We start from the raw sequence: 14,476 nt of genomic DNA, 5'->3' as shown, positions 1-14,476 counted from the left end.
AATGGGAGACTTCCTGGAGAAACACCGGCAATAAATTCCATCACTTAAACATGCCTTATGTCAGATGCATTTGGAAGTGTGAGTTCTGTTTCCACTGAACCAGTCTGCATAGCACCAAAATTTCCCCCTTAGTGGGTGCTGGATGTAAAACTAGTTGGCAGCCTCAGCAGAAAGCACAAGGCTTGTCTCCGCTATGAAGACCAAACTATCCTCTCACTACTAGAGATGATATCTCCAGGTCAGTGCTGAGGAAGGCTGACCTCAGGGCACTGCTTCTATCTGCCTTGTCTCTCTGTTCTGAGGCCTTCAGTATCTGGGGATGTGAGCCAATATTTTTCCATAAGTACTAACCTCACAGAAACACCTTTTTAAAAAAAAAATGTTGGCTTCTGAGTTCTTAGGGACCAGGTACTATATTTTTGCTCAATTTTCTAAAATATTCAATACCTTTAGAGAAATGAAACAACGTTATAAAAGCCTCAGGAAATTGCTGTTCTAACATATCTGAAACCCTACACAAAGAATGAGCTTGTATTTTAATGTGGGAAGAGGGGTGAGACCACTCATTAGTTATTTTGTTTGCAGGATGTGGGGAGACCTCAGGAATGCCTAACATATCAAAGATAAGCAAATTAGGCAATTTGAGAAACCTTTGAAACAATGGGATCTACTTGTGTTTTACATACCATGCTTATTGCTGAAAAATCAAGCCTACGGGGTTAATAGGATCACAGAAATATCAAAATATTATCCTTTGAAACATTCCCCACAAATATAATATGCACTCCCTCATGTCAAAGTTATACTATTGCTAAGAAACTCAAATCCAAGAGAGAAAATGAAGGCTTTGATCGTACTTCCCCCATACAGTCATTGAAGAAGGCAGAAGACAATTTGTTATCTAGATGCCTGAGATTTTGTACGTCATTTCTAGTAAACATACGTATTATTTACAAGTTATGAGGTAAAGCACAACTTCTTCCTGCAACATACAGCTTCACAGACTGAGATTTTTAACACACTGATAATTAAGCAGTATTTCTATCTAGGAAAGCAGGTTTGATTTTTATTCATAAAAGCATCAATTGTAAGGAACCCAGAAGTATGTTAACTGCAGCAGAAATGCAGCTGTCCTTATTTCTTTCACATAAGGTAAAGTAGGATACTAATAACAGTTGAAAATGTACATGAGTGAAATGCTCATTTTCTGATATACAGATATACTAATATTGACATATTAATACACACTGAAGGGACAATATATAGTAAGCTGATTTTTTTTTATTTAGTCCTGTATTACCACTGTAAAACCTTTGCTGCATTCCTAATGGAAAGGCTTCAGAGCCATTAGTGAGATATGCAAAAATATGCAGAATTATAGCCTGAAGGAGATTATGCTAGAAATTCAGGCAAAGTAGCTTACCATATTCGTGCACTAATAAGTCAGCCTTCTGAATTCAAAGATTTAAAACTATAAGTCTACAGCTTTCAGTTGGATCTGGATTTCAAATCACAACACTAGAGCTACAGTTCTTAAATCGTAATTAGCTTGGCAAGCAGTCTGGCCCCAGGGTAAGGGAAAAACCAGAAAGTGGGATAGAGGAGTACACTCTTTAATTCAACAAGGGAAGAAGAGGAAAATGATAGGTACTGATGCTTCATCACTGTCACAGTACTGCCTCCATCACTGGGAACTGCAATGTGTTTTCAGAGCTGCAATGTTTAGATAAGGGAGTAAAATTCTTAGAACTTGTAAGGCACAGAGAGGTGAGATAAAATTAAGTGGTGCTACATTAATATGTCCCCAGTGAGCAAGTGTACTGTGCAGGTATAGCTAGAAATTAGTGCTTTCACATAAAGATCAATGACTGAAGAGACAAACAGTATTTTTTTTAACGAGCTATATAAGACCATGCACATTTGAGTCATCAACAGACTCAAATACATCAATGGATGTAGTACATTACGTACACATCCAACTTCAGTTCAAAGGAGAGTTTATTGATGCCTCAGAAAGGGTTCATAATGTTCATGTTAAAACAGCTTCTTCTCAGAAAACTCCCTGTCCTTCTTTGACAGCAATTTTACTAATTCAGATTTGGTGGAATAGTTTAGCATGCATTTTCAGGCCCCTCTTTGTTGATTCCAGTTGTAACTTTTCTGCGCATCCAAGGAATAAGAAACAGTGAAGCAAAAGGTGACAGAATAATTAAATATCTTCACTGAAATGGAACACTTATTAAACACAGCAATATGAAGTGGGTATAAAATATATGTTTCACCTACATATACATTTTCTTCAGTCTACAAATAAATGTTGTGCTGATCTAGCCAAGCTTATTTTGAAAAGTCTTTTAACCTTCCTGTGTTCATCAGTGCATGCTTTTACACAGCCAAATATCTAGAAACATTTTAAGATAACATTAACTTTTTATGCTGCTCCCAATATACAAAATACAGTATATCGTTTCAAAGTTAAGGGCTTCCCCCCTCTTTTTATGTAACAGACTTGCTTCCCCAATGACTGAACTTTTCATGAAAGACAGGATATAATTGAGTTTTCTTTCATGTCTTTAAAACTTTTTAAAATTCATGAATTTTCTTATCATTTTGCAGCAAAGCAAAAGTATTTTCAAATCCTTCTTTAACTTTAGTGTTTAATATTAACATATTTTAAATGTCACAGAAATAGAATGGAATAATTTTTTGCTTAAAAGGTATTTGATTTATGATGTATTTTAATATTACAAATAGGTTGGTTTCACTGTTAAATGTGTTCAGTTACCTGTCACAGAGCTGTCTAGATTGTCCATACTGGATCCTGGAGTATGCTCTAGACCTCTTAGTGGCCTAGTGATTTCTATAGCTTCCTCTTCAATGTCATCCTCATCATCATCTGGAATGTCTGTTTCCAAATCTGAAATAAGGGTTCCAGCTACATATCCAAGTGGTGGAACTGGGGCCAGAGGAGGTTGAGTATTGCTTTGGATGTGCCTATACAAACAGACAAACAGAAATGCTGTTGGGTTGAGTGGAAGACATTGGTGTGCTGGGCCAATGAGAAAAGAGACAAATCTTCCAGTATACCCTGAAGGTATTTACAAAGCTGTTTGTAAGTTATTTACCCAAGAAGAATTGACTCAGATATCTATCTCAGGTACGTATATGGAACCTATTGCCATAGTATCTGAGCGCTACCTTTTAATGTACTTCTCCTTACTACAACCTCAGTGATGTGGAGAATTGCTATTACCCCCATATTACAGATGGGAAACTGAGGCACAGAGAGACTTAGTGAGTTGCCCAAAGTCACACAGGAAGTCTATGGCAGAGCAGGGTCTCCTGGGATCCGGGCTAGTGCCCAAACTTCTGAAATGTCCTTCCTCTCAATACAAGCCAAAAGTTTTTAAATTCAACTTGTACTGCAGGAAGAGGACATTTTCCCCACCCAAACTTGACGTTATTAAATGGAATTCAGCCTGAAGAGCAGGCAGTGTTCTCCAGGAGAAGAGTTTTCAGGTAACATGGATTGTATCTCATCTTCAGCAAGCATGTATTTAGTTTGCCCAACTAGAAGTAATTTAACTAGAACACAATGAGGTCATTACTGTGGCCCTTCACAACACTGATTTTGAAATCTGTGGATCCTAACTCTGCAGCAACTCTAATAAGGGGAACAGGACCCAGTCTCTTAGCTGTGAGCTGTTCTCTTGAGCAATCTGTTTGAGAGGGCGCTGTGACAGGCCAGCATGGGGTACTCAAAAGTCAGTTATGACTTTGCTTGACAGTTTGCAATCTATAAAGTGGATCCTTATTCATGATTGGTCAGCATGGTAGAAAGCCCAGAATTGGTCTCCTTGTTGTCAAAGAAATAGAGTTCACAGTGAACTGGCTAGGGAGGCTTGGACTTGGAACATTTTACTTGCACCAGCAATAGGCCATGTTGGGTCATCTGACTGCAGTTGAACAGGCTATGTAAAGCAGGTGTGGTCACCGAGTAGCAACATTCCAAAATGGCCTCCCTGCCCCTTATTTGCAAGTTGTGAAGTACACTTACTGAGCAGGAAGGGAGATTTCAGCTTCACTGCTACAGTAAGCAATTTTGCCTGCCTGCTGGTATAAAAGGGCTTTAGGTGGCAAGAGAGAATTAACTTTTGGTTAGGGTATATGGATTATGGGCATTATGTCTATTTATACAGGAGTATTTTTATAAGCTAAAATCAGGTGGATAGCCCTCCCCAAAAAAGATGTCATAATGAGATTCACAGTGTCATCTGACACCAAAATGACATCTACAGTTTGCAGGCCATTGAAAGCATAACACCTTCAAATTACAGCCTTCACAGGCAGGGCACACATTTGTATGCTGACTCAAGTCAGGTACTGGAATGGGCCAGGATTAGCTGCTGCCTCTGATTTGCGCTAGTCCCCTGGGCAGGCTAGGGCCTATATAGGCAATGTGGTACTGCAGTGGGGCCTAATTACCCCATGGATTGAATACAGTTTGCAAATGAGCCTAGAGGCTTCCAAGAGAAAACAGCTGGCTTTGATTTGGCATGGTTTGTCTACTTGTCTGTTCTATTTATGATGGCAAACATTGTATGTGGTTGTGACCTTTGTTTGCCAATGAAGCATGTCCACTTCTTTGCTGGTGGAGTGCCATTCAGCAACTAGCTGTACTTTATCTTCTGAGATTCTCAGACTCTTTTTTTATTTTCTCTAGATGGAAAAGTTTTAGAAGGACAACTATTACTTAGGGGACATCCAGAAAGCAACGGGCCTTCAGTTCTTGTCCTATGCAGCTGCAAAGTTCTTTCTTAGTCCCTGAAGAGATCGCTTCTAATGTTTATTTTATAGTGAAAATGTTACAGTGATATTTGCTTGTTCTTCCTTTAAATAAGTGAAACACAGTCTAACAGACTAGATCCATTCTGTGTAATTTAACAACTTTCTTCCTGATGTTTCTATTATCTTCTTGTTGAAATTAGAGATGATATTTCAACATATTATCAAAACTCTTAGCTGTGTGGATACTTCATTCTCGTGTAAATGTGAATGAAGCTAATTCTCCAGAAAAATAATGGTACTGTAGATAATAGAGGTGACTGATCTGACGTTTGAACACTGATTTAGTGTCTTGTTATTTCCAAAGACCTGATAAATTCAATTTATTTGCTATCCTGAAATGTGTGGATAAAAGTTACCTGTTGATGGGGTTAATTAATCAGTATATACCAGCATTCCAGATGAATATCATCTTTACATGTGTTTTTAACACAAATTTAATAAAATACCTATTTTTAGGCTCCATTTTTATACCATATACTCTTTTTAATATATTTTTTCAATTAACAGTTTCAGTTGTCGTGTAGTGCTAAGGATTTTGGCACTGGATACTGTATTATTACAGTGTGTCTAACTCGAACATTTACCATGTTTGCTTTGCTATGTCAAACTGGTAGGCCCTGGTTAATTCATCAAGGTGGGCTTGAAGCATTGGCTGCATTTCCTCTCGTGGAGAAGGTGTGAGAGTGGCAGTGGACTGTTGCCCAAAGGAGATTGCTGGTGAGGAGGCCACCCCTCGGACAGGTGGTGTAGGAACTCTGTCATCATCTTCTTCAAGCTCATCCTCCAGGCCCTGGTGTAAGTACGTCTGAACCGGTAAAGGAGGACACCAACCATCACTGTCATACCTGAAATCAAGAACATGTAAATTTAGTATCAACCAAAACTAGCCTCTTCTATATACTAGAGGGAAAGACAAGCATCTTTATTATTACTATTTAATATTCACATTACCATAGAGCCCTAGTTTTATGCTAGATCCCATTGTGCTAGGTACTGTACAAACTCAGAAAAGGCGCGTTTTGAGGAGGGATTTGAAGGTGGATAATGAGGTTGCTGTGTAGATGTTTATGGGACATGCCCACCCTGACATGCAGTTTGAGTCTGAATTATTATATTAAATATAAGTAAGGCAATAATTGCTGAAAATTGTCACATTGGTTTTGTTTCTGTGTTTAATTGGCTCATAATAGCTAAACAATTTGAACAAAATTTGCTACAACACACCACATGTTCATTATCATGTTTTTTTAATATTAATTAGATGACTTTAGCTCACAATTACCAAAGGAAATGAACTAACTCACTTTCTGGACTATTAAGCTAAGAGAATGCATTAAAGATTTACCTGCATCTAGACATGAAAACCCAGGCTACTGATTCAAAGACAGTGAATTAACTCAAATATTTAGGTATAGCACTTCCTTACTCCCACCTTCCTTCTATCAAGCATATGTTAGATCTCTTCTTGGATCCCCAAAGCAGTGACCATGCCAAGAGGGGTTTGGAAGATTTGTTGTTACCATTATTCCACACATAACCCAGTCACTACTCCAACACAAAACTGGTAAATTAATTGTAACTGGAAAGGCAAGCAGCCTTTTCACATGCTGTTCTATAGCCTGCTCCACTCCACACTACCCTATTATAGCCTAGATGTAGGGGTGAGGGAGGGTGGTTGGCACAGGAGATGTCTAGTCTGGTGTGATATAAACAAAGATCTCTACCTTGAGGAAATTCTCAGCTGGACACTTAGTCTATGTCTACACTGGGTTTTAAAACCCATGGCAGCAAGTCTCAGTGCCTGAGTCTACAAACTCAGACTTATGCTACAGCATTAAAAACAGCAGTGTAGAGCTCAGGCTGGAGCTGCCATGGGTTTTAGAGTGCAGTGTGGACATACCCTTAGGGCCATATTTTAAAAAAGGTATTTAGGCACCCAGTGGGATTTTCAGTAGTGCCTAGATGCCATTGGATCTGGGTACTTAGGTGCTTCTGAAAATTCCACTAGGTGCCTATCTGCATCTTTAGGCACCTAAATACTTTAAAATTTTTTGCCCTTTTTCTGCATGCTCATTACAAAGGAGCCAGAAACAGGGGAGGGAATATGGCTCTAAATGTAAAATACTAGTTTTCATTAATACAATAGTACATTAATGCATTATATGTAGTGAATTCAAAAGTTATGATTTTCACGAAGATTGTAAACTGTGTATATTGCCTCTGTGTATTTTATGAAACCTAAAAAAGTATTAAATGCATACAACAGCAACACACCCAATTCACCCCAAGCACAAGGGGAGGTTAGATACACATGATAAATTACAGAGCTATCTGATAAACTGCATTTATCATGCACCTGGACTTCTCTGCCAGTACCTCACCAATTAATTAATCTCTATTGGGACTGCTTAGATGACATTCAACACTTCTAAACATCTTCAACACAGCTGCCACAAATTTAAAAAAAAATGCCCCAAAAATATGTCCTTCTTTCATTCTTCTCATATAAGGAATTCTCAGCTAGAATTACATTGGTCTGAGTGTAATACTCAGTCCTGGACCAAAGAAAAGTTGAGGGTCTAATATATTGTGACTGATCAAGGCTAGAAACTGAAGTTGTATCTTCCATTCCAATAAAGCTATTGTTTCTAGCCCTGACGTATCATGAGAGAGAGAACATCAAAGTTGCATTATGGATAGAAAAGCTATTTTACACAATATTTAGAGACTTCTAAAATGTATGAAAGTACAATTTCCCTCTCCCTGTGTAGAAGTCTGTACAGTTTAGATACATAATTGTTAAAGGAGCTTGACTTTACAGACAGAAGTTTGGTGGAAAGGATCATGTAATTAAAGACAATATCATAATGCATATGCACAGGCAAACTTAATTTGGGTATTTCCTAACTTTTGAATGATTGCTTTTGAAACCTTAATGTTCTTTTAACATTTTTTATGTAATATAATATCTACAGAATACCTGATGGTGTGATATAGAATCAAGGCATTGCTGGCACTTATCTGTGATGACCTTCACAGCTAACTCACTTCATCTGATATACCTTGCTTAGTTTTTGGAACTGATGACACTGTAGCACAGTAAATATTGTTAACATCCATGGTTTCTGAATAAAATACAATTTTACACTTTCATAATAGCTATCTATAAAATATGAGTGCTTAATATCACCAGGGATTTCTGACAATGATTCCACAGTAATTCACTTAAAGTCCATGTCTGAAACATGTCCTGGAAAACCCAAAATCTGTACGTTCCCATTACTGTTGCCACTTTATTCTCTTATGTTTTTTAACCTATTTATATTTGGTTGTTAACAAACTAATATATACTGCATTGACATGTTGCCCTCTCTTTACAATATGAATTAGATAAGATAAACAATGTGATACATTGGTCTTTACACGGCAGATTTGTTATAATACACAATCTTTCAAGCAAGGAAGGTCCCTTTCTTCAGGTGTTGGCCAAAAGGATGTATTTGAATTAAAAATATCATATTATCAAATTAAAAAGTATCATATTATTACCTTCATTACTTTTTCCTCAAGAAGAAATATGATTAACAATTACATTGATATAATAACTAATTAATATTTCCTTTTTATTTCTAGTTAGGAATAATCAGTAGCAATAATTAAACCTGTCTTATAACTAGCTGTCTGCATGAAGGGTTTCATTACTGGGGTCAAGTGGAATGATGTATATTATTAGTGATAAAATTAAACACTGAAATAAAAATATTAAAAATGAACGGTAATAATAATTAAACAATCAATGTTCAATGCAGCCACTGTCCAGACTATTAACTAAAACAAGGAGAAAAATACAGTTTCTTCAGAAGGGGAATTGGGAGGGTGCTTGACTGATGATAGTTCAGGGAAAGGAGAGAGGTACAAAGGGCATGTGGGGGAACTATGAAAAGTTAGGGAAGACAGAAGGGAATGGACATGGTGTTAGCACAGCGGTGGGCAAACTATGGCCCAGGGGCCACATCCAACCCTTCAGATGTTTTAATCCGGCCCTCAAGCTCCCGCTGGAGAGCGAGGTCCAGGGCTTACCCTGCTCCATGTGTGCCGTGGCTCCACATGGCTCCTGGAAGCAGAAGCATGTCCCCGCTCCAGCTCCTATGTGTAGGGGCAGCCAGGGGGCTCCGCACGTTGCCCCCATCCCAAGTGCTGTTCCCTTTAGCCAGAAACTGTGACCAATGGGAGCTGCAGGGGCAGCACCTGTGGACGGGGCAGCATGCAGAGCTGCCTGGCTGCGCCTCCGCATAGGAGCCAGAGGGAAGACATGCCGTTGCTTCTAGGAGCTGCTTGAGGTAAGCAACGCCCGCAGCCTGCACCCCAATCATCAGCCCTGATCCCCCTGCCACCCTCTGAACCCCTCAGTCCCAGCACAGAGCACCCTCCTGAACCCCCAACCCCCCATTCCCAGCTCCACCCCAGAGCCCGCACGCAGCTAGAGCCCCCACACACCCCAACCCGCTGCCCCAGCCTGGAGCCCCCTCCTGCACCTTGAACTCCTCATTTCTGGCCCTACCTCAGGGCCCGCACCCCCAGCTGGAGCCCTCACCCCCTTCCATACCCCAATCCCCAATTTTGTGAACATTCATGGCCCACCATACAATTTCCATACCCAGATGTGGCCCTCAGGGGCAAAATTTTGCCCACTCCTGTGTTAGCAGAAGATCAGGAAAGAGAGCTGGAAATATCCATAACACTGACTTTCTGAATAACTTACCCAATAGCCCACACCATAGAAAAGTCTGCTTTGATTCGGACATGACATCTGCTCCCTCAGTTGAGAGAATAGGACAGATTCTTTATCTCATCCAGCATAACTCAGGCAAAAGGAAAGGCTGGGGGCAGCCACAGGTAGTCAGTTGAAGCTATTTTATAATCTTTAGCCACTCAACTCCAGTGCAAGTTGGAGTCACACAGGAGCAGCACTAAGTTAGGTCACTGGAGAATATGGTATCGTGGAATAGAATAGAATAGAATAGAATATCAGGGTTGGAAGGGACCTTAGGAGATCATCTAGTCCAACCCCCTGCTCAAAGCAGGAGCTCTGCTATGCCACATTGGTTCCTCACCCCACTCCTGGAGCACACCTCCTCTGTCCATTTGTGTTGCAGGTGTCTGGCACAGCAGATGGCAACCATTTCCTTGAGCAGGGAGTTCCTGAATTCTCCACTGACGATCCTTGGCCATTTTAAGGCCACTTGTGCAAAGTGCCTTAGTGGCACAAAATGGCTTTAGTGAACTGGAGAATTTGGCCCAATTTTATGTTACAAGAGTTTGGGGGAGCATGGGACTGATTTCAGACCCTTGTACATATCTGGAGAGCAGTAAAGAGCTAAGAGTTTGGCTAGGTGACCATGACCATTGTTCTTGGTTGTAGATGTCACAACAGTTAGTTGTGGCCTGCATTACTATAATGCACTTCATCTGATGCTACCCTTGAAAACAATCTGGAAACTTAATCTAGTGCACAAGGTTGCTGCCTGCTAATTTAATGATGAGGCTAATGTAGATTATAATAAACATGTGCTTCACAGGCCGCTACTGATAATGCTGCTCCAGGTGCAATTTAATGCATTAACTTTGAAGTATAAAATCCTTTGCAGTTGAGTTTAGTTAGGATGCTCATGGTAAGAGTCCATAAATGGGAACTCAGGGATTAGGAAGAGGAGAGGGTTGGAAATTGAGCATTCTCCAGGACACTGTCCTGCTGGTATACGTTTGTTCATCTTCAGATCACATTGCAAGGCCTGCCTGAATGGATTCAGTTTTCCTGTGCAACATGGTTATTTCTAAATATGTGATTTTCAGATTTAAAATGTAATATTATAGTGGGTATGTATGTTAGAAATCAAACTAATTAAGATAAATAAAATTATAAAAAGAAAAATCTAAGCAACTGTTTTCCAATATGTCAATATTAAAGCTGACGTAGGAAATACAATCTTGATTTTGTACTTTCATTTGACTCTAGAGGTTGAAAGAAAAAAGAAGGCTAGATCCTCGGCTGGTATAAATCAGTGAAACTCTACTAATTTCAGTGGAGCTGTGTCTATTTATTCCAGCTGCGGATCTGATCTGTAAGTCTAATTTTATTTTATTTTTTTGGTCATTTTGATATTCTTTAGAAAGTCTGGTTGCCATTACTATCAATGTGACATTATAACTAACCAAAAAGTGTAATTTCAAAGATAAACATAGCAAAAACTGAGCCTGAATTGTGTGGAACTTGAAAGTGTGCTGTCAATATCCCTGATTACTCTACCTGAAATAACCAGTGTTGTCTTGGTGACTAATATAATTTCTTCCTTCTAGATATTTTATGCAACTAAGAAGTTAAGCCCTGTGTCACAAAGGCTTTAACTAGATGGTACTTCAATTCACCTGTCTCATTTATCTATTTGTCATCTTTAAAGAAGATGGAAGTAGTTTGCCTATTATTGCAGAATTATTTTAGTGAAATATTAACACACATTAATTTAAAAAAATAACTTTAAAACCAAGCTGATCTAGAGAATTATTATTATTTATCAAGTCTTAAATTTTTATAATACTCTATTAAAGTAGACTGCATTTTTTGGAAAAAATCCTTAAATATAGAGAGTACTCTGAAGTCCAAAATATATACAGGGAATGGATCTGGATCAAATGTAGGGTGCAAAACTTTTTTTCCCTGAAAAATGCATTTTTGGGTTGACTGAAATGTTTAGAGAATTTCTGTTGAATTGATCAAATCTGTTTGTCTGGAAAATATATTTGAATAGCTCTAGGTATAGTAAGGAGCCTTACTGATTCTGGCATGCTTACTCAGGTTGAATGGAATCTTACTCTGGAAGTCATCCCATAAATTCATGGAGCTGGATACTATTCATTGTGAATAAAGGTAGCAGAACCTGGATTAAAGACAATATTTTAGATTTATTTGATCACCTATATTTTGGTATTTTGGAAGGAGGGTGGTTTAAAGGGAGAGATAGATCCTTGTAAGCATGACAGAGATTAACGAACACTAAACTGTTTATGCTAGATTGAGGGCAGAAACATAAGAATGGATCTGAGCCTTTGCCCATTTTCTGAAAGGAACCGTATCGGAACCTTTGTGCCCATATCAAAATAATGTAAATAAAATTTCTTTCCGTTTCAGTAACTAACAACCTTTTTCCTTTCCCATGACATTCTAATAGGCTCCAGTTCCTGCACAACATATTAATCTCCAGTAGCCTCCTTTTCCACCCACCTATCTGGAATTCACTGATCACACTGCCCCACCCTGCTCTTTGTAAAAGTATGGCGGGGGGCTTCACACACAGGGCTACCCCATTTAAATCCTTCCACTCGTCCTGGTTCCCAGGGGATAAGTCAGTGTCGCCACACTGTCCCCTTGTCCCTTGTGCAGCAGTTTTCCTCTCCACCCACCCCCAGCCGTAAAGCACTGTTCCCTTCATTCAGCCAGCCAGACAAATCCCACCTCCCCCTCTTAAAGGTGCAGAGTCCATTTCTGGACTGAGGAGGCACAGCTCTCTGGCAGTCTCTCTATCCTATTCCGAGTTACATAACCCAGAATATGGCAATTTGAATTCTTCTTTTGGGATGAGTGCCCTAGAGAGAAGCAGCCAGAACAGTTTTGCCACACAATAAGAGGTGGTATCAATAGTAAGTGTTGACTAAAGATGCTGGTGCTAGAGATGAGTGTGTGGGGGAAAAATGGGGAACTAGTAGGAAGAAAAAATAAGGAAATGTACTGGAGAGTCAGGGACAAGAAAAACTGTGAGGTTAGAAAGAAACATATGAACCAAGGGAATGGGTAATTAACTCCAGCTAGCAAGTTCATAGGGATGAGAGGGAGGCAGCTGAGACCTATTGAGGAATTGCAGGAAAAGAAGTTGCTATGGCTGGTGACAAGGAGAATAGGGGACACTGAAGGTAACATGTTAATGGAGAAAGAAGTTTATGAAGGCCTCACAGAGGGTGGGGAAGTGTGGGCCTGTTGGGAAGGTAATGGGGAGGGATGGGGGAAAAGAAGGATAGATTGAAGGATACCACAGTGAGAAGGGGGAAGAGTGAGTTTTATAAAGTTTAGTATGTATTATGGTAAGTATGCCAAACACTGGCAAATACACAAACAATATATGGTTTGCCAATTAAAATGTACTAACATAACTTAAATCAACCGTAGCTTTGGGAGATGATTCATTAAATATGTCATGACCTTACTCTAGGACAAGGGGAACAAGAGGATTAGCTTCTAATTTAAAAAAAGGAAGATGTAGGATACTATGATTATTTTTAATATTATTTCTAATGATCTGAAAATATTGGGTTATCAATACAGACAGATGGGCCGAATTTATCCCTGATGGCGCTCCACTGACTTCCACAGGCTCCACCAGAGATGAATTTGACATTTCCATCTGTTTTCCTACATTTGGTATAATTTCTTTTTTGTTATATTGTGACTGTTCTGAAAAATGTTAAATACATAAGTTATGAAAACAAATCACAGGATTGTTTTTCTTTACATAAAATGTCCACTCCCATTTTAAAATGTTTGTTGCATGCTTTTCTGTCCTTGGAAATGAGTGTTAGCAATCCAAAGAGGTTTAAAGTGTCAAGATACATGTTGAAATTCCGGAAACTCACACATATAGCGTGTCTAGAACTTTAGCCTTTTTCAATTCTGCAAGTTGAGTATCATCAACTGGCTGGTCTTCTAAAATTATCCCATTTTGGTGTCTCTTTGGTGACCGATCTACTATTGCCAGACTTTAGAAAAGTCTAATAGCCAGATTCTGCCACCCTTATTCACCATGAGAAGCACCTTCCTCCTCAAGAAGCCCAACTGACTTCAGTGGAGCTACTTGCAGAGTAAGGTACTACTTTGCATGAGTAAGGGTAGCAGAATCAGCTCTAAATTATTATGAAGCAAGGTTGTCCTTAGTGCCCTTTTGGGACACTCTGACGAGATCATGAAACCATTACTCATGGAAGCAGACACTCTGGACTTCATGAAGACAATTTACATGACAAAAGGTTGCAGGATAAAGCCCTTATTTTACAAAGATGGTATATTTTCTACCAAACAATAAGCAATATAATAACTGGGAATGCATTGCCATGGCTTGCAGGCAGTCTAAGATAAGGATGTTTTATTCACATGAAGACAAAATTGACTGTGATAAAAAACTACTGATTGTGTCAACAGAAGAAAAGGCCTCACCCTGCTTCTTGCTGGTCCTCTCCAAAGTGCTCCAGCTCTGTGCCTGGGAGCGGCTGCACCGGAGGAGGTGGTAGAGGAACACTGGCCCAGTTAGACCCATTATTCTTCTGGGGCTTGGAAGTATTTTTGTTTTTCTTCTTTTTTCCTCCTTTCCCACCTGCAAAATCAACAAAAAGTTACAGAAATATAATGGAAATGAAGTATGTTGGCTTTGTACATTTCTTTGGAAGAATTCTGATTCCAGATGGCATGCCCCAAAAAAGAAGATGTATTTATATCTTAGCAACATCAGCATCAACATGTTAAGGTTGTTTCAAGGTTCTAAATAATAACAGGATGAAATGGGAAAATATTTCACGTAATTGCTGA

At 39.2% G+C, this 14,476-nt stretch overlaps 1 protein-coding gene across 1 annotated transcript in view; it reads right to left on the bottom strand.

Moving 5' to 3' along the window:
• The window catches only part of ROBO2 (roundabout guidance receptor 2), a 554,839-nt gene that overhangs the window by 23,543 nt on the left and 516,820 nt on the right, over positions 1-14,476 (bottom strand). The window contains exons 23-25 of the mRNA XM_077815319.1: positions 14,108-14,264; positions 5,433-5,693; positions 2,786-2,994 (exon numbers count right to left, since the gene is read on the bottom strand). Of these exons, the coding sequence (XP_077671445.1) occupies positions 2,786-2,994; positions 5,433-5,693; positions 14,108-14,264 (627 nt within the window). The remainder of the gene's footprint in view (positions 1-2,785; positions 2,995-5,432; positions 5,694-14,107; positions 14,265-14,476) is intronic.

Source organism: Eretmochelys imbricata, chromosome 1, assembly GCF_965152235.1.
Source record: "Eretmochelys imbricata isolate rEreImb1 chromosome 1, rEreImb1.hap1, whole genome shotgun sequence".
Lineage (NCBI taxonomy): Eukaryota > Metazoa > Chordata > Testudines > Cheloniidae > Eretmochelys > Eretmochelys imbricata.
The sequence above is the reverse complement of the archived record's forward strand: the minus strand, read 5'-3'. Positions and strand labels throughout refer to the sequence as shown.